Source organism: Globicephala melas, chromosome 4, assembly GCF_963455315.2.
Source record: "Globicephala melas chromosome 4, mGloMel1.2, whole genome shotgun sequence".
Classification (NCBI taxonomy): domain Eukaryota; kingdom Metazoa; phylum Chordata; class Mammalia; order Artiodactyla; family Delphinidae; genus Globicephala; species Globicephala melas.
This window is the reverse complement of record NC_083317.1, coordinates 46183537-46205051: the sequence shown is the minus strand read 5'-3', so window position 1 is coordinate 46205051 and position 21515 is coordinate 46183537. Positions and strand designations below refer to the sequence as shown.

The 21515-nt window shown below is 37.9% G+C and overlaps 1 protein-coding gene across 6 annotated transcripts in view; it reads left to right on the top strand.

Annotated features, from left to right (window-relative positions):
• DCBLD2 (discoidin, CUB and LCCL domain containing 2) overlaps window positions 1-21515 on the top strand; it is a 168889-nt gene that overhangs the window by 82025 nt on the left and 65349 nt on the right. For 5 of the 6 annotated variants that reach the window (XM_060297958.1, XM_060297955.1, XM_030861010.3 and 2 more), the window contains exon 2: window positions 12631-12858. The exons of the other annotated variant lie outside the window; for it this stretch is intronic. In XM_060297958.1, coding sequence (XP_060153941.1) covers window positions 12744-12858 — 115 coding nt within the window. In that variant the 5' untranslated portion in view covers window positions 12631-12743. The remainder of the gene's footprint in view (window positions 1-12630; window positions 12859-21515) is intronic. 6 annotated transcript variants of the gene reach the window in all.

Below are 21515 nucleotides of genomic sequence, written 5' to 3'. Positions count from 1 at the left end.
TTGAATCATGGGGAAGACCGCAGATGCAAGCTCCCTCAACTGCTTTCTAAGGAGAGTAGGCCAGGAGTTCCTTTCCTTTGTGGAGTACAGTGCATGTGAGTTTGCAATTTAAGTGTGCAAACTTAATTGCTTGGGATAAGAGAGAAGATGCTGGTACTCTTTATCATTCTCTCATTAAAAACTCTCAGCATGGAAGAGTACCAACTATACGCTCCTAGGGATGTGTGCACGTTGGTCAATAGAGTCCTGAGACAGTTACGATAGAGTAAAATATTGTCATTGTCTTCAGAGGTCCTACAGGCTAGTTGGGGAAATAATTATCTTCATGTTGGAGTATATGGATAAATAACCAAGGGAAGTTGCACAGTGCTGTGAGTTTGTAAGGGAGAGAGAGCTCACAATGCCTGGGAAGTAGGAAAAAACCTTGCTGATAAAATGATTTTAAGCAGGTAAGCTTTTAGGACTGGTAGGTTTCTAGTTCACAGGGATGGCAGACATTTCAGGAGTTAAGATCACAGCATCAGAACAGCAGGGAGTCAGGAAAGCATGTGAGTGTCAAAGCCATCCTTGCTGCAATGAGTAGCATGCCTCAGCCTCTGGTCCTGGCCCATTGCTTCCTCCTTGAGCCCCATACCCTGCACACTTGCCCCATATTTGGGCAAATATGGTTGCTTCCTAAGGACCAGGGTTCTGTGCACTGGGGTACTGCCCTCTTGGAGCTATGTTAATACTTCCATAGTGTGGCCAGCAGCCCCTTTATAAGATACAATCCAAACTCCTTTGCATATTATATATGTAATTTTTTCAGAGTCTGGCCCCTCCCTTTCTCTCTGACTTAATCTCATGCCAGCATCCCTCACCCTTGTATACAGCTCAGGTATAAGACTGAGATTTTTATTCCTCTAATATATAATTTCATCCTGTTTTGCCTTGTTCCTGATACTGATCTCTTTACATGTGTCATTTTCTCCACTTGAAGAGAAAGAGCCCCTTTCCTTGTGTGCTTGGTAACCTTATCATCCTTCAAAACCCTTCTTGGGTATCATACCCTCTGGGAAGAGTTCTCTGTCACCACACACACTCATCTCCAATAGTAATTTCCTGTTTTTCCTCTTCAGTCATTAATCACAATGTACATTAAATATTTGTTTCTGGCAGAGAGTTTTATTCATTTTCTTATTTCTAATACTTATCATGATGTCCATCATTCAAAAATATGAATTTAGGGGAAATCCCTGATGGTCCAGTGGTTAGAATCTGGCACTTTCACTACTGAGGGCCCGGGTTCAGTCCCTGGTTGGGAACTAAGATCTCACAAGCTACTCGGCGGTGCCAAAAAAAAAAAAAAGAATTTAGAGCTCCTTTCTGCAGTGAATCTGCTGCCCGAAGCACATTATTTGGAGTTAGTCTCTGGGCACCTGCATGCCCTTCACACTGTTGTCCTTTGTCTGATTCCCTCAGTCAGCAGTCAGAGCCTGGGCTTCTCAGTTCCATGAAAATAGAACCCTTTCTTGAACCTTAACCTACTTGCACAGGGCCTAACATTCTGTGCAGTGTTTTCCCAGCCTCCCTCTTCCCAGGAGCTAGACCTCTTTGCTTTTGTAATGAGAGGAGTCCTCCTTCAACTGCAACTCTGAACAGAGCCATGGTTTCTACTTAAAAAACACTGCTGTGCTCCCCTGTCAAATAGGTGGTCTTTAAGAACTGTGCTAGCCTAAGTCAGTGTCAGCAAGTGGGGTGCACTCCTTTGCCCTCTCTTTCAGATTCTGATTTGAATAGCCACCTCCAGCCTTATAAAAGTCCCCCTAGTTTTGGTTCTAGTAGTTGCCTGCCTCCTTTTTCTTTGCCAGCCGAAATTCCTGGATAACATTCAGGTAGCTACAATAATTTGGTGTCAGGAAAGTAATGAGAAGCAGGCTGAAAAGGTCAGTGGGGACAAGACTGTGGAGAACTTTCCTTGTGGGGCAGACTGAAGAGTTTGTACCTGTGATGTTAGCAATGACATCATCCTTAGGTACCTCTGCTTCTACCCAGTCCATCTCTAGGTTCACTTGTCTCAGCCCAGGTTAGTCATCTCATTGATGCTTTTCCCCTTGTCTTTGACAGATCCCAAACCTGGCCCATGTGCCAGTCCCCACTGTCTTCTTTCTCTGGTTCTGGACAGCTCAAGGTTGCAGGAGAAAGGCATGTGGCCTTTGTGACTAGATCTGCCTCAATAAGGATGACTAATCAACCCTCACGTGGGGATTTCTGCTCAGCACAGTAAAACTTTGCCTCCTGCCTTGCCTTTTCTTCTTCCTGAAATCATCTCTTACACCTTATCCAAAACACTGCTTCATCAGGGAATATAAGTTGTGTTTTAGTATAATTTAAACTTCTGTGGTGCTTCTTACCTTGTACCTGGAAACATGCTCAGGATGCCACTGGCTTGTATATACATCTGTCAACTCGTTGCTTTCCAGGTACCTTATATCTCTGCTTTTTTCAATGACCAACTTTCTGACAAGTAGACTACATCTGTGCTGTACACTTTCTTAGTGTCCAGCATGCAAAAGATATTTGTTAAATGATGATTCCCTCACAGTCTAGCTTCTGCTCTTCTGAAACTGTCACTTAAACTGTGAGATTTTTTTCTTCTTTTAAACCTGAGAGCTTTCTTTGTCTTCACTATTTTTTCCGTGGGTGGACTTTGAAAGTATGGAGATATTGGAGTCAGACATACTTGGATTTAAATACTAGGCATGTCACTCTCAATGTTTTGAAATGTATAACTCACCTCTCTAGAATGTATGAGGGCTGCGATCAAATCTGTTGGGTAGTTGATAAATTTTGGTTCAATGAGTGAAACAACGTGTGAATGAAAATTTTGTTTCTCTTTCCCTACTCTACAGTTAAAATTTCCATTTTCAAGTGTTTGCTTTCTACTGAGATCCAGTGCTTCTCCATCCTTCTGCCCCTTCTCCCCATCCCACTTATTGTGTAGGAAAGTTCACCCCTAGCTTACTTAGTGAGAGGGGTCAGACCACGCAGTGGAGGCGTGTGACAGCAGGGCGTGATTGTTCACATATGTCCTTTCCTGGCCTCCAACCCACCCAGACCGTAATACTGGTTTTGTCCCCTCCCTTTTGACCTCTACTTTCTCTCTCCAACTTCCTACCTGTTGATAGATTTTAGCTTTCTTTGCTCTCCACCCTCAGATCATTTTCAGGTTCATGGTTTATCCCTTTCTTCTTGGTATGCCCTGTTTCTGGTTACTCTTTTTGTCCAAGATGCTAACTTTATAGGTCTGGATATGAGACAGACATTCTGTTGCACGGGTGGAGGAAGAGTGTTTTGGTTAGTGAGGTTATAGGGAACAGAAAATTAAATCTGCTTAAAGTAGAAAGGAAAAGTATTGGGACCATTCTGAGGTAACTTGTGGAATCTTCCTAAGAACTGAGCCAACCTAAGCCCAGGGAAAAGCAGGGATGCAGCTGGACCTCAGACACCAAGAACTCAGCTTAATTCTGTCTTGTTACAGTCTCGCTTTCTCTGCATGGAACAAATAATGGCTGCTGGCAATCCTCAAGGCTTGTAGCTTCAACACTGGAGAGATTCTGGGGTTTCCCTAACATACAAGATCCAAAAATGAGGGCAGGGCAAGTTGGCCTCACGTTGGCCCAGTGTGAGTCAGTACCCACCCTTGAACCAGTCAACTAACCAGGGGGCATGAGGTCATATAAAAACTGTTGCAAACTGCAGAGTAGTTCCCAGAAGGAAAGTGGAGTACTAGATACATAGAGGCATCATCTTTAAAGAGAGTGTTCACATTTATAGAATCCAGTGCTTTTGAGATAAGTTATTACCAAACCCTCACAATTACCTTGGGAGATGGGTGGTATTATTCCCATGTATAGCTGAGGATTTAGAGGTTAAGTGCCAGGATCATCTCAAAAGTTGGCATAGCTAGAATTTAAATCGGAAAGTCTGTCTGATTCCCAAGCCCATATGTACTTTTCTACTGTTATCACTTACCTACCAAGTGCCTACCACTGGCTTGTTTGGGTTTATTATTTTCTAAATTCAGCAGCATGTGTTAAGAGGCTGGTATGCCCTATTTCTATGTCTGCGGCTACCAAGGCGAACAGAATGCATTGCCTGGCTGTGACAGAGCTTTACAGCTGGTGTGGCAAAGCGACATAAGTATGCATAATTAAGCATATTCGGTACAGTAAAGAGACTTTGATGATGGAAAGGGAGAGAAAGACCAGGGCTTTCAGAAAGGTTTCCCAAAAGAGACAACGTTGAGTAGGTATTTGCCAGGTGGATATGAGGAGGAAGGACCTTATTCTCTGCAGAGCAGAGTAGCACGTGCAGTGGCGGAGGAGAGAGAGCGTGGAGCATAGAGGGAGTCACCCACAGTTCCAGAGCTGGAGCAGAGAGGTTGTGGGAAGAGTCAAGAGATGAGACGGGAAAGGGAGTCCAGCGACAGATTATTATGGACTTTGTATCCTTGCTGAAGAATTTGAGGTTTTATTGTATCACCGGTGAAGAACAGTTGAAGGATTTTTAAATAAGGGACCTACGTGACCCAATTGGTGTTTAAGAAACTGGCAGGAGTGTGGGCAGTGGATTAGAGCAAAGAAAGGAAGTGGGGAAACCTGTCAGAGAACTATTACAAGGGCCTGCACTCCTTAAGAGGGACGAAATTTAGAGATATTAAGGAAACAATGTATAAAACTTAATGACCAGTTAAATTTGAGAGAGCAAAGGTCATTTAAAAATGCTGGGGTTTTTTCTTTCTGGAATCCTCTTCTCCCTGCTTTCCACCTCCCTCTTCCACCAGTATTCCTGCCTAGTTAACTGTTATTTATCCTACACACGCACGTACGCACACGCACGCGCGCACAGACACGCACCCTATCATATCCATTACTTCCCTGCAACACTCATCGTCCCTGAAATTATTTACTACGTCTGTCGTACTATTCTGTAAACTCTGTAAGGACAGGGGCCTTGTCTGTCATTTCTCTTGTTCCTAGCACCTGGTTCAATGCTTGGCACATGGAGGATGTTCCCTGAATGCTTGGGGCACGTTGAGTTTGAAGTGCTGTGGAATTTCTGAGCAGAGGAGCTCAGTACAGAAGTAGATGACACGTTTGAGGGTTAGGGGAAAGGCTGGAGCCTACGGAGCATTCTCCCTTTTGGTGGTAGCTGAAGCTGTAGGGTGGGGAGATGGCCCAGGCAGCACAGAGGGCGGGGAAGGAGCTCTGGAGAACAGCAGCATCAGCAGTCAGTAGTTGGAAGATAAGTCAGCTAAGGTGCTACAGAAGTTGCAATTAGAGAGTCAAAAGAAGAACTAAGATGGGGAAGAAGAGTTTTAAAAAGGAGGGAGGGAAGATAAGGAAGGAAGGAAGATGGGAGGGAAGGAAGGGACAGCGATGCCACATGCTGTAGAAAGGTCACAAATGATAAAGATGGGAAAGTATTGACTTTTGGCAGCTCAGAAACAGACCGCTTTAGTGAAGAGTACATTGGAGAGGTAGGTCTGCCTTTCCTAGGGCTGCCGTAACAGATTGCCACAAATTTAGATGGCTTCAGACAACAGAAATGTATTGTCTTATAGTTCTGCAGGCTAAAATTCTGAAAGTAGGGTATTGGCAGGGCAATGCGCTCTCTCTGAAGGCTCTAGACCAGGGTCCTTCCTTACCCCTTCCTAGTTTCTGGCAATTGCAGTCTTTGGAATCCCTTTGCATCATTCCAGTCTCTGCCTCTGTAGTTATGTGGTATTTTCCCTGTGTCTGTATCCGTGTCTAGATTTTCCTCTTTTTATAAGGACACCAGACATTGGATTAGGGTCTGTCCTAATCCAGTATGGCCTCATTTTAAATTGATCACATCTGCTAAGACCCTGTTTCCAAATAAGGTTACATTCACAGGTACCAGCAATTAGGAACATATAATTTGGTTGTTGGGACGGAGGTGGGCGGTGGGGTGGGGTGGGGAGTACAATCCAACCACACCCTTTGGAAACTGAATTGCAGTATTTTGAGCCTAGAACGAGAAGCAAAGAAGTAAGACATCGAATGTAGAGAACTGAAAAAAATCTCTCTGTAAAAGAAAAAAAAAAAGTGAGAAAGAAAGTGGTAGATGTTGGGGAACACTGGCTGGAGAAAGATTTTTTTGTTTGTTTTTTTTTTTTTGGTTGTTGTTGCTCTTAGTTTTTGAAATTTGTTAAAGTGCAGATCCTTCCTAGGCTCCACTGCAGAGCTACTTTCCAGTATATAATTTGCAAAAAAAAGGCAAAATTATACATGTCATGCAAATATAAAATTAACACATGTCAAAGATTTTATTCAACTCATTAATTAATGAAGGAACCAGTAAGAAGTTGAAACATGTCCAAAGAATATTTGAGAAACTAGGTGTTTATAGGTAGTTTTAGGCTGTGATTGCTAGATTGGATGGCTAAAACTGTTTAATGGCCAATAGGGCCATAAACTCTAACATGTGGGATTATTTTTTTCAACTATACAGAAATTATATGCATCTCTACAAGACAACAGTCTACAAGTTTATGTGTAGCCAAGACTGGGACCTTTAATCAATGATAAACAACAAATCCAATTAAGTATTTTGCCCTAGCTTTTGGCCTCTATGACATTTAAAGGATCTGCTGCTCACCTTTATTTTTTTAACCTATTTCCAAGTTTCAGGTAATGTTTCTGACATATTTATTAGAATCTATGGAGACAGAGATGGGGCCTGAGAACCTTTACGTTAAATAGCCCTTAGGTGGTTCTAATGTTGAATAAATTTTGAGAACCACTGAGTAAGAGAATACCGAGTGGCTTTCATTGCCTATCTGAGATCAGAACCTATTACTCTAATGACAACTATTCCCTGGATTGTGTGATTTTTTTCCCAGTAGTGCTCAGCTCCTGGGCAAAGAGAGATCATATGATCCAGGGTGGAGGGCTTGCCAGGCAGATCCTCAAGAAGGACATAGTGGCAAGGAAGTGAAGGTACCAGGAAGAGTGTAGTTCACACACTGGACATGAGGTCCAGGCTGGGTAGGGAAAGAAATGAGGCTAGGGCAAGATAGTAGATGGGGAGAAAAGAGAGAAGTTCACAGAAAGTGTGCAGTGGGTATAAGAGAGCAGAAGGGTCAGGAGACTGACCGAAAGAGTGAGACATTAAAGTTGCTGAGATTTCACAGGTGGGAGTAATCTCCGGTAATGGCAAAAACAGTCTAGGTTGTGGTTTCATGAGTTACCGAAGTGAAGTAGAGGTCGCTGGGGAGAAGATTAGTGAGAATTACTTTCTCATGATTTACACTTTTCGCAGGACACTGTACTTGAAGCTTTAAAGCTGATATAAATCTTCTAAAGTAATGAGCCATTGTTCTGATACCTTAGCTAGGTTGTGGCCAAACGCACCGGACCTACATGTGATGAGCAAAAGCCTTTCTGGTCTTTTATGACCATAATTACCCTCAAACGTTTATTGAGCACATTAGTATGGGTTAGGCCCTCGATAGTAGGTGTTTTCATACAGTATCTCTTTAAATTCTTACCCTCTGTGGTTTGAGATGTTAGTGTACCCATTTTACAAAACTCAGCTTTAGCATCAGTAAACAACCTTCTCAAGGTCACAGTGAGTGGTAGGTAGGGCATTCAGATTCATCAAGTGACTCCAGAACCAATTTGCTTAACCATTATATACTATGTAGAGTGTGTGCTTGGTGGGGATCGGAGAGGATTTATACATCTCACATTCCTTCATGTGATTCAGTTTTGTAAATTATCACAATGCAGAGATGAGTGTGGGCTTAAAAAAGCTTGAGCTGAGAGCTATTTCTTTTCCTTTAAATTGCCACAGTAACCCTCTTTAGGCTCTCAGTGCATATCCATCTTAGGCAGTATTAAAAAAAATGAGTGAATTAAAATAGGACCTTGAATTATCTTTTCGAGATTGTTGTGATGCAACTTTAAAATCTTAAAGTAACAGGACTGGTATAGTACTTTATAGTCTAAAAATTCGTAGTGCTAAATAAGAGATTAAAAATCTTCATTGTAGTCAAATGAAATAGGATATCCTTGTTAACGCTTGCAAGTTATTCTTTTGAACACTTTTCTACTCTCTAAATGCCTTTTTTTCAGTTTATTATAAGATCGCACAGATGTGTTACAAGATGTGACAGAATGACACTTACTTAGAGGAAGTATATAGTCAAACTCACCTGTTCACAGTGACGAAAATCCTTGAAAGCTTATTGGAAAAGTATAAACCTTTCCTAGTTTCTAAGAATTGTAATGAAAGTTACATTGCTCTACATTTTTGGAATATTTGTGCAAGCTTCCTGCTTTTGTCTTTGTTCTTGTTAAAGAAAGTATTTTTAGAAGTCATACAGTGTTCATGTTAATAAAATTAAATAATTAAGATAACTTATATTATTTTTAATAGTAATGTGACTAAAATATGGGGTTAGCTGGAGAGTCGCATAAAATCAGCATCATGAGCACATATTTATCCAAAAAACACACTTGGTTTGAAGTTTAGAAAGCAACCTAAAATAAGCATGTGTTCTTTGTTGTATTAATTCATTATTATTTAAATTAATGTTCTTTGTGTTTTCTCTAGGGAAAAGTAGTTTAAAAAAATTACTCAGCTATTTTCCTGGAACAGTACCAAAATTTGTATCTGGCTTAACACATCTGACCTGACAGTCTTCAGAGGAAGCGAACACATGTTCTATGAGTAATCCCCTAGATAAATCTGCAGCCAAACAACGGGGCAGTGAGATCAAATTCCAGTGTTTTTTCTCCACTGAAATAAAATTAAAATTCAAAAATTACATTTACAGGCTTCTACCCCTTATGGTCAGTTACAGTCTGGTGGGACCATCTGTGGCGGCGGCGGGCGGGGGGCAGGGGAGGAGAAGAAGAAGCTGACAGTGATGGTGGTGATGATGGAGTTGGAGTTGTCAATGTGGTGGTGTTGGTGAGAGTGAGTGGATTGGTCCTACAATACCCATTCTGAAAATTATTTTTCCAGTAGTGGTTACACTCTCTTTGTCAATTCTGCCTTGTAAAAATGAGTAATAGTAGGTGGTATTAGCCTGATCACAGATTATTATTCTTTCCAGTTACAAAGCTTAGCAGAAAATCTGGAGACTTACTTCCTGACCCTATTACCATCCTTTTTCAAACCCCAATGTTAAATGAGGGCCCCTGACCAAGAAAAATACTTGAGGGCTGTAGACTAATAAGAAGGACCTTTTTTTCCCTTTAACTTAAAGAAAAATAAAGCATTCTGTTTACTTCTTTGACCTTGTGGGGAAAACTGTTCCCTGGGTTGTACCCTCAGCAAGTACAACAGCATTACCCTTTGAGCCAAAGGAAAAGGAACTAAACCCAGATCTTCTGTTGGAGATCCTAGCCTTTGCTCTACGTCAGCCCGTCTCAACCTCCACACTATGTGACTTTTAGGATCCATCACCCTTTACTCTGAGGAGCTGTCGTGTGCATTGTAAGATACTTTAGCAGCATTCCTGACCTCTACCCACTAGATGCCTGTGGCACCCCCCCACCCCAGAATTGTTCCAGTGTCCTCCACGCACATTTGAGAAACCCTGCTCTCAGTATATTAGGTGATTTGTTGATAATATTTTCTAGATTTTAGTGTTACTTTTAAATATTTTGTCCTATTTTAAGTATTTTGGTGTAGAATAGGCTTCACTTTTAAGAACTGTAAAAATAAACTGGAAGCACATGTTCTAATTTGGGGGTAAAAGTGAGGACAAGATCTTTTTCTGATTTGAGAATTCAACATTGTCACCTTTGGATGCCTAGTACAGTGTTGTTCATTGCACAGGTGGGGACCCTTTAGTGGGTCAGGAAGATATATTTAAGACACTATTGAATCAAGGTGTAAAATACATTTCTTACTTTGGAATAACAGAGAAAAACATTTGAAAACTGCCGGCCTAGTGTCCCTTTCCAACTGTAATATTCAAAACATACACTTCATAGCAGTAGGTATTTGGCCAGGCCAGCTTAAGCTATTTATCTAGTCAGGTTACACTTATCAAATAGTCTTGGAAATATGGAACATTCAAGTTTGTGCATTGCAGTAGATTTGAGACTTTCTTTTAACTTTAGTTTCTGGTGCGTATCGTCTTGTTTGCGAGAGGAGGAAGCTCTGAACTCCATCACATATTTTAGAACATTCTTGGCACGTTACTTGTGGACTGTTCATACCCTCCCCCTACACAAGATGCTGAAAAAAGACAGCTCCATTTTAATTGTTTTCTTCATCACCATGCATGCAAAAGTCCTGTTTTTCATCAGTTAGTATTTATTTTGTTAGCTTTTGTAGGAACTGTGCTGTATGGAGGAAATGGCAGAAAACATTTTGTGCATTTATTGAGAATCAAACATAAATATGAGCATAAAGATATTTAAGAATTGCTCCTAACACTCTGCTTGTAATCTTTTTGTAAAATTCATTTTAACACGACAACTTTAAGTTAAATAATAGCCTGTGGGGAATACATTAAATGCGACAATCTGCCATTACTAAGTCCTGACTTCAGCTGTTAATAGCAATATTCTTGGCTTTCTGAAATCCATCGACACTTCTAATCACTTAAGAAGCTGCCTTAGTTTCATACTTACTAAAGAAAATACATTTATAGTTTGAGTTACTTCATTTATTCAGGGCTACTTTTTAAAGATTGAAACACTTCCAGAAAGCTCATTTTCATCTTTTCAGTAGTAGCAGAACATTTTTGACTAGTTTCATATTTTTAGAAGATCTGTCTTAGGATGGTTGTCTTTTTCTCTAAGGAAAAATGTTAATGATTATTCAAAAGTTTTTTATATTACAATTCATTTATTTTCACAAGGGAGGTTTTTATATCCTTATGTTTTTAATTTAGGTAATATCCAATAGAGATATTCAAGGTATTTTCATGGTAGTTTCAGGGGAAATTTGTGGTTATTTTTCTTTTCCTCTGAGTTGTATAACATTCTAAGTTTTATATTTGCAAAAGATCAGTGGCTATGTCACACAAAAACTCACAGGTTTATTTAATGGTGGCTTTTTGTATTATGATATTGAACTGCTATGCCTAGTTCTTGTGTGTGGAGTGAAGGCAAGTGTAGAAGATAGGTGAAGTTTAATGTTGGTTAAAAGCTAAGCTTTATGTGAGAGAGATTTGTTTAAGAAGCCAGATTGCTGGTTGACCTGTGAAAGCAGACTAAGTAACAGTACTAGTGTGGATTTGGCAATAAAATTTCTTTATCAGCAAAAGATATGAAGTATTGAATCTAGGTACAGAGTTGTTCCTTCCTTAAAGCTAGTTTTGAGACTAGTTTGAGATAACTTTTTCATAGGTTAATGTACAGTTTCCTTATTCATTCAATTAATAAACATTTATTTTGCAACTACTACTTGTAGATACTGTATTCGTATTCATAGGCTTTTAAAGCTTTCATCTGTTCTAGTAACTGATATCAGCACTACACTGTTCTTAAAAATAAAAAATCAGTATAAAATTCTGTTACACCCATCTGTATCCATATTGAGGTTAAAACTCAGAAGTGTCACTTCTAATATAGTTTTCTTTGTTTTAAGTTCTGAACTCTTCCAAAAGGTGATTATAAATAGCTCTTTTGAAAGAGAAAATACTATTATTTTGAAAGGATGTATTCATTTTCCTATTAAAAAGACATCCATTTGAATCCCATCGTTAGGAACACTAAGCAGTGCAATTGGAGCAGCAGCTAAAACTTCTTAATCAGTATTAACGCCTCCTTCCAGGCGCTCAGTAAAATAACAAATTTTATGATAAAGGGAAGAATGCAGATATTTGATTTTTACAAACAGTGTGTTAACTGTTTCCATATTCAGTTGCTGAAGAAATTTCTGGAGCAAATAATGCTGCTACCAAGATATGAAGGTCATTTTACTAATCTTTAATAAGTCTAATAAACTGTTTTTTCGTCATCATTCTATAGGGGAAAATGAGGCTTTTGGGGAGGGACAACTGAAAAGTCAAATTTCAATAAAACATAAAATTAAACTATGAAATATTGCTTTAATGCCTTCAAGAAGGAATGCCTTGCATCATGTAATATGGTCAGAAATCTGCATAATCTTTAGTATAGTTTAAGTGTTTTTAGAAATCATTTGACTTCTCACAGGGATTTTTGAAGGGGTTTGTGCTATTTGTAACTAAATAGATGAAGCTGATCATATACATTTATTTTTATAGTTGACATTTATTTTGAACAATTACTATGAATTGATACTCTTTTAAAGACTGGATTTATTATGACATATATATATAATTATTGCTAAGTTATGTTTACTTCTATTTATTTTGATTGGAAAGTTCTTTGAACTCATAAATTATACCAGTAATCATTGATTATTTTAACCTAACCTGGCTTCTCCTGGCTCCTGTGAGTAGACCTACTAAGAACTATGTTATCTGTTTTATCTTGTGTAAGGAATGTATTGGTGGTACAAAATATCTGACGTCATACATATTTTAAAATCTTCACAAAAAATCCTGATTATTTGTAGTGTAAGTTAAAGATGTAAAGAATAATTTATCGTCCTTTTAACTTTTTTTTTTTAAAGGTGATGGATGTGGACATACTGTACTAGGCCCTGAAAGTGGAACCCTGACGTCCATAAACTACCCACAGACCTATCCTAACAGCACTGTTTGCGAATGGGAGATCCGTGTAAAGATGGGAGAGCGAGTGCGCATCAAATTTGGTGACTTTGACATTGAAGATTCTGATTCTTGTCACTTTAATTACTTGAGAATTTATAATGGAATTGGAGTTAGCAGAACCGAAATAGGTAGGAAATTTTCAATACATCATTGCCCCAAGTTTTAAAACTGAAGCAGTGTTTGATACTTAACATTGAATAACTATGCTGTATAGGATATGTGGGAAATTATTGAAATGTGTGGAAATCTCAAAGTTGAATCTTCTTTTGGGAAGAGAAGATTCTTATCTGTTTATTCACTTTTCTAATAAGCCTGTGTTGGTACATTTGCAACAAGATGCCACTCTACTGCTTCTGAGGAGGAGGAAGTTAATTATCTTTTTTTGTTCATTTTGTTTTTCTTTGATCATTTTACTTGCAGTTAAAGAATGTAAGTATAATTCATGCTTAGGAGTCAGTATATCATGGTAATTAAGAGCATGGGTTTTAGATCCAAACTTCCTGATATGAAATACTTCTGCTATTAGCTTTCTGTGTGACCTCGGGCAAGTTACCTTATCTCTGTTTCCTCACTTGTAAAATAGGGCATGAACTAGTACATGTAAAGTGCTTAGAACTGTACCTGACATATAATATATGCTTAGTAAATATTAGCTGCTGTTGTCTTTATTCTTAGCTAAGAGCAGCTGGTTCTCAATTATGGCTGCATATTAGAGTCACTTGGGAAGACTTTTAAATAATACTATATACCTGTCCCCATTCTAGAGCAGTTCAATCAGAATTTATTCGGTGGGATCCACACCTCAGTATTTTTAAAGCTACCCAGGAGAATATACTTTGAGGTCAAGTTGAGAACCTTTGGCTTAGAGATCAGCACCTTTCTCTGAAGCAGGAAACATAGCAAAATTTGTAAGGCTGTCTTGGTGAAATAACATTATAACATAAAGAACTCTAAAATTCTCTGTGAGTTTATTTGGAAAGACTTATTGATACAGGTGTGTAACATGTCTTTCAGAACTGTAATTGGAGCCCACTATCTTGTTCTTTAAGCATCATGTTCATCTTCTGGCCTCCTCTCTGTCTCTAGTCAAACCATTCATCTCTTCTCCACTTTTTGGCCTCTTATCTATGAGAGGAACAATTCCTGGCCTGCTTACCTGGCTGCTGATTGATAACCTCTGTTGTCTCCCAATCAACTCTTGATTAACCTGGGTGCTTGATCACCACGTGCATATTGCCACAAATATATGGTCTCGGATAAGCTTTTAGAAACTCGAATCGCCTGAGGATCTAGAAAACACTGTTACTGTAATACTGATAGAAGACAGTTGCATATTAAGTGCTTCCTGAGGAGATGCAGTAGGGAGTAAATGGTACCACCTCAGCAGTCTTGAATCAATAATAAAAAAAAGTGAACCACAATCTGATCATGCCTCTAGCAGTTTACATGAAATAAAGGAGCTAGAGAAACACACTTTATCAACCATAAAGACTCCTTTTTAAAAAAATGCCACTTATATGTAAAGGGGAGGAGGTCGAGGGAACTGTCGTTCATTTAGAGATACATCTTCCAAAAGTAGTGTGTGGACCTTGTTTAGGTCTTGATTCAAACTAACTGACTGAGAGAGGACATTTTTGAGAAAAGCAGAATCTCATTCTGTGGTAATGTTATATTTTGTGTATTCAATATCTGATTTGTTAGAGACACTTTGAAGTTCAAACAAAACATCTCTGATTTGTTTTTAAATATTTCAGAGAAAAAATGGTAGGAAGAGGGCAGGTGAAACCAGAATGGCACACGGGTGAAGCTGAGCCATGGGCACATGGGAGTACATCTCTCTACTTTGATGTAGTTTTGAAAATTTCCATATTGAAAGTGCTTTTTGTTAAAAAGGAAAACCATAGGATTATGTATTTGGACAATAAGTAGTGTCATGTTGCTAGGCAGGAAGAGTGGCACGGGAAGAAAATTGAGCACAGGTTTTAAATCACTCACTGGGTTCTCATCATAGCTCCAGGACTTACTTGGTAAAATTCTTTCTACAAGTCATCAGCCCAGACTTCAAAGTCATCATCAGTACTGTAGGAAGATTAAATGAAATAATATTTTGCAGTGCTTGGGGTGTAGTGGGTGTCCACTACTCAGCTCTCCCTTATTTCCATTGGTTTTGTTTTTCCTTATTCTCTCTTCATACAGGTGAATGGAAAGCTGTAGAAAGGTCAAGGGGACGGAGTGATGATGGTTCCTGTTGAGCTTTAGTTCTGCTCCTCCCCCCACCACCTACCGTATATCACCACCTACCGTATATCCACTGGTCCTCCATTTGGGGAGCAGTTTGTGGTTAGTGGTAGAAAAGTAACTTTCCTGACATCACAGAGAAATAAAGGTCATTCAAGAATAACTGTTCTGGTTAAAGTAGATATGCCAGGAATTACAGAATAGAAACAAATACATTGGGTATCAAGATTCCAGTGATTATGGTAAAGAGTCCTCTTTTTCGGGCTTTCTTCTTGGTGCAGTGGTTGAGAGTCCACCTGCCGATGCAGGGGACACGGGTTCGTGCCCCGGTCCGGGAAGATCCCACATGCCGCGGAGCAGCTGGGCCCGTGAGCCGTGGCCGCTGAGCTTGCGCACCCGGAGCCTGTGCTCCGCAACGGTAGAGGCCCACGTACCGCAAAAAAAAAAAAAAAAAAAAAAGAATCCTCTTTTTTCTATATTGTCTTTTCTCAGGGTCTCTTCTGAACAGAAGCAGGTTCAAATGAGCTGCATTTTCCTATAAAAAAGTTTCCTATTTTGGTATAAAGCTTAGATTTTTGGTTTTTTTCTCTATAAGTGTTAATTTTAGGGACTTTTCTCCCCTGAGAGATGGTATTGTGAAATAATCAAGAAAAGAAAATGAAAGGAAGAATGATTTCTCAAGGAATCACTTTTTAAATCATAAATTCATTAGAATGTGTTTTAACTGATACAGCACTTTTGGACAGTTATTTTCTATTTTTTTTGGATTGGGCAATAATGTGTAATATTATTTAAATATATGAGTTTATTATGATTTTATATAACAACTTTCTAAATAGCTAGACTGTCCAGAAATCTTTGTGAAATTAGTGTAGTCGTACTCATTTCACTGACAAGCAGGTTGTGTTTAATGATAGAGTAAAGATTGGCTCTCTAGGTCTGTCCCTTTTTTAAGCAGATTGTATTGGAATGAGAAAATTCCATTGTGCCTTGAATTTTACTTTTCCATTTTGATTATTCTTTAATCCCTGGTGTCTGAGACATAGTGGTTGCTCTGTAAAGATGAAAATTAAAGTAAAATCATTCATTATTAATCTTAACTTTTTCTGTACATATATAAATATATATCTCCAAACTATTTTGCAACTTGTTTTTTTCTCTTTTAATATTTAGACATCTTTTCATATTGGTCCATAGACATCTGCTAGCATCATTTCCCTGATGGATATTGTTGATAACTAGTCCAAAAATGAAATTTAAAACCATATTAAAAAGAAAAATCTTTGCTTATGTGTAACCTTTTCCCACTCTATTGTATATATTTTCTTCCTAGATTTTGCTTAAAATTTCCATTTTAAATGAACTTTTTTTGGGATGAGGGATATTGTGGATGGATCTCTAAAAGAGAAGCTAAATATTTTAAAACCTAATAGCTATTAAAGGAAAATGCATTCTGTAGAAGAAATGTAAATGTGTCCGTGTGTTCAAAATTATATTTAAAGATGTACATTCTGTCTTACACCTTCATCAAAGTACCTTTTAAAGTTGTCTCTTAAATCTTCAGGTGACATTTACAAAGAGGGAAACTGAGGTCCTCAGGGCTTCATCTGGTAAATGATTCCGTGTCTCTTGTGTTTTCAGAAAAGTTTCTCTTTCTGTATTGTTTGTCCCCTTTCTCTCTAATATGCTTAGGTCTTCCTAGTTTAAGAGAAAAAATAAATTTTCTTTCTCTTTACCACCATACTCTTGAAAAAGCTATAGTGATGATAATATTAGGTATTTAATGATGATAATGATTGCTAATATTTTTTGAATTCCTATTCTGTAGAGGCTCAGGCTAATCGTGAAAATAACTACCATGCATGCAGTGCTTGCTATGTGCCAGGTACTATTCAAATTACTTTTATCAATTAACTTATTTAGTCCTCACAAGAAACCTTGAGATAGATACTTTTATCACCCCCATTTATTACTGATGAGAGAACTGAGGCACAGAGAGGTTGAATAACTTCCCCAAGGTCACATAACTAGCAAATTGCTAAGTGGGATTCAAACCTAAGCAGTCTGGCTCCAGAATTGGTGTCTTTTACTGTAAGCCCTTGACACACTTGATTCCATTGAATCCTACAAGAATCCTGTACATCATTCCCATAAAACAGATAAGTAGAAGATCAGAGAAGGTAAGCAACTTGCCCAAAGTCATATAAGCAGAATTGGGACTTGAACTAAGGTCCGGCTAATAGCAAAGTCCATAATCTCAACCACTAGACTATAGAGTAATAGATACCAGCTGTTACTCCTTAATCTTTTACTGCATGGTCTCCTTACTGCAAACTGTTGAAAATAGAAACTTTTTAATAAACATTAACTTTTTCCTTTTAGCTATTTATTTTGGCATACTTTTTTTTTTTTTAACCACGTGACGGCTTGCGGGATCTCAGTTCCCCGACCAGGGATTGAACCCGGGCTATGACAGTTAAAACCCCAGAATCCTGACCACTAGGCCACCAGTGAACTGCCTATTTTGACATAATTTTAGACTTAATAGAGAAGTTGCAAAAATGGGATAATTTCCATAAACATTTCACCCAGATTTTCCAAATGTTACCATTTTATCACATATGCCTTATCCCTTTCCCCCACAAGCATACACTCTTTTCTAAACTGAGAGTACTTTCAAGCATGATGTTCCTTTACCCCTGTATATTGTGTTTATTTCCTAAAAACTAGGACATTCTCTTTACATGACCACAAAACAGTTATCACAATTAAGGAAATTAACATTGATGTAGGACTGAGCTACAGGAGCTGCTGAAATTTCTCCAGTTGTACAAATAATGTCCTTTATAGCAAAAGAAATTCTCAGATTATGTATTGCATTCAGTTGTCACATCTTCTTAGTCTCCATTACTTTGGAGATGAAAGGAGTGGACAGTTCCTTGGTCACTCTTTGTGTTTTGTTACGTTGACATTTCTGAAATAGATAGGCCAGTTATTTTGTAGGATATTTCTTAATTTGGATTGTCTGATGTTTCCTCATGATTAGATTCAGGTTACAGACTTTAGCAGGAATGCCACAGATGTGTTCTCAGTACTTCCGATCAGGAGGCTCACAATTTTGATTTGTCTCATTACTGGTGATGTTAACTTTGATCTATTGGCTAAGGTGATATCTCCCAGATTTCTACACTGTAGCTATGTTTCCCTTCACAATCAATATGCATATCGTGGGGAGACTCTTTGAAATGATGTAAATACTCCATTAATGATTCTTTTCTGAATCAGTTGTTATTATGATAATTGTCAACGATGGTTTTCTTATGTCATCATTCCTTTTATGTTGATTAGGTTTTTCTTCCCTACTGAAAAAATGAGCTTTTCCTTCTCTCCTATTTATTTGTTTGTACCAGTGTGAACTCATGGATTCTTGTGTTAGTCCGTTGTTTATCATCCTTTACTGTCATTTGTTTTGATTCTCAAATTGTCCCAAATTTCCATTGAGAGCCTCTTCAGACTAGCTCCTGTCTCCTTTTGTGATGTCCTCATCATTTTTTAAGTACTTCCTTCTGGTCTGGCACAGGATTTTCTAGATTTGTCTTGTACTTGTCCTGTCTCAACCCTGAAATCATCCATTTCTTCAAGGAATCCTGTTTCTTTTTAGTGGAAAATGGTATTAGAAATCAATATCTAGTCTGTAACTTCAGGCCAGTTGGCTGGCATGCCCTATTAGCAGATAGATTTAGTAGATAAATATATGTATATATGTACTTATGTATATACAGGTACGCACATTATATCTTTTTCTATTTATCTACCTATATTGATTAAAAAGCATGAGTTCATACTGATACCTTTAATCCTAATCCAGCTTCACCAGGTTCATTCTGTTCCTTCCCTTTTCATACTGGTAATCACTTCTCTGACAGTGAGGTATCTAGCTCCTGTTGTCTACAGTATATGTACTTAGTTCACTTATTTGTTTAGTGCTATAATACACAGAAAATAGTTTCAGAATTACTAATCCATGCTTCTAAATCAAAGAAGCCTGCTACCTAGAATCCATACTTGCTTAGTCTGAACCTGAGGACCTTTAATCTAAATACTGTGTTCAGTACTGCCTGGGCTAGATTTCCCCCACCACCTCCTGCCCTCCAGTGTGGTTATGTTATTATCCATTTGTAGTACGGTTTGGTTCATTGACTTCTGTTCATATTCCATTGTAGGCTTTTTCTCTAGTTAGTTTTCTTTTTATTTTGTTGAGAATGTGAAACATTTACATGGTTCTCAAAGTTAGAACTGTACAAAAAGATATACTTAGATGAGTGACAGTCCTTCCTACTTCACTCCGTATTTTCTGTCCTTTCCACCCCATCTCCACCCACCCTCTGTAGCTAACCAGTTGTATTAGTCTGTTTTATCTTTTCTACTTCCATTTTTATACAAATGATATATTTAGATTTTATTTCCCCTTCTTATAAAAAAAACCCTAATATACTATTGATATTCTTTCCTACTTTGTTTTTTCTCCCACTTAACAATGTATCCTGGAAATCATTCCACATCAGTTCATAAAGATAGTCCTTATTCTTTTTACAGCCACAGAGAACTCCATATTGTGAATGTACTGTGGTTCAACCACTCATTTATATCTGGATATATAGATTGCTTCTGGTATTCTATGGTTACAAACACTGCTGCAATAGATAACTTAATGCATATGTGTTTTTGTATTCTTGGAGGTGTACCTTCAGAGTAAGTTTCTGAAGTGTAGTTATTGGTTCAAAAGGTAAGTGTATACATAGATTTGTTAGCTATTGCCAAACTCACCTCTACAAGGATTGTGCCAATTTACATTTCCACCAGCAGTGCATAAAAATGCCTGCTTTTCCACAGCCTTGCCAACAGAGTGTGTTGTCATGCTTGGTAAGTTTTGCCCACTGATAGGTGAGAAATGATATCCCAGTATAGTTGTAATTTGCATTTCTCTTACTATGAGGAAGGTTGGACCTTTTATTTATTTTTTAAAATTTTTACTGAAGTATAGTTGATTTACAATGTTGTGTTTAATTTCTGCTCTACAGCAACGTGACTCAGTTATACATATATATTCTTTCTCATGTTCTTTGCCATTATGGTTTATCAGAGGATATTGAATATAGTTCCCTGTGCTGTACAATAGGACCTTGTTGTTTGTCCATCCTGAACCTTTTATTTATATGTTGAAGGTCCATTTTAAAAAAAAAAAACAAAACATTGTTTGCCCACTCTTTCAGGTTTTTTGGTCTTGGTTTCTCGTAGGTATTAGGAATTCTTTTATCTTTTAGTGATATTAGCCTCTATGCGATATATGATGCAAACAGTTTCTCCTAGTTTGTCAGTTGTCTTTTGACTTTGTTTATGAAGCTTATTTATAGTGGGGATTTTTGCCATGTAAAATTTTTTAAATGTAGTAAATTCATCAGTCTTTTGCATCTGGATTCTGAGTCATATTTGGAAAGCCTCTCCCTATATCCCTGTTAAACGTAAATTTACCCATGTTTTCTTTTGGTACATTTATGTGGTTTCTTTTTTTATATTTAGATCCCTGGTCCACTTGGAGATATTCTCTTTTACGGTATGAAGTGTAGATCTAATTGTATTTTTTTCAGATGACTAACCACTTGTCCTAGCACCAGGCATTTAAAAGTCTGCCTTTGCTCCAGTGGTTTGAAGTACTACCTTTATCATATACTCAAATTCTGTATGTACTTGGGATCTGTTTCTGGACTTTCTGTTGTGTTCCACTTGTCTATTTAGTCATATACCAGAACCTCAGAGTTTTAATTATAGAGGCTTTATAGTGTGTCTTAATGTCTCATCTGGGTAGTCTCCCATTATAGATATTCACCTCTGGCATTTTCCTGGCTATTCTTGCCTGTTAATTTATCTGTCAACTGTCCAACTTCATAAAAATGGTTGTTGGTATTTTTTAATTGGGATTATATTGTTTGTAAATTGTCTTTATGATGGTTGAGTCATCCTGTTTAAGAATAAGCTGCTTTTTTTCCATTGTTCAAATCTAATTTTGTTGTCTTTCAGGAGTGTTTAAAACTTTTTCTCATGTAGGTTTTACATATTTTTTGCTAAAATTATTCCTAAATATTTTATCTTCTTTGTTGCTGTTGTACGTGGAGGTGTTTTTGTTTTGTTTTATTTTGCCACTATGTCCTCAAGTTTCTAATTATATGAAGACTGTTGATTTCTATATGTTGACTTTATATCCTGCCACTTTACTGAGGTTTTTATTTTATTTTATTATTTCAGTTAGTTTTATCACTCACTTTCTAGGGATTTCTGGGTACACAATCACATCTACAAATAGAGTTTTACTACTTCTTTTCCAATTCTTATGCCTATGATTGATTTATCTTATCTAATTACATTGGCTAATACCACCAATCAATACCATGTTAAACAGTAGTGGAGATGGTGGGCATCTTTTACTTGTTCCTGGTCTTAGTGAAAATGTTAAGTGTCTTAGTCAGCTTAGACTGCCGTAACAAAATAC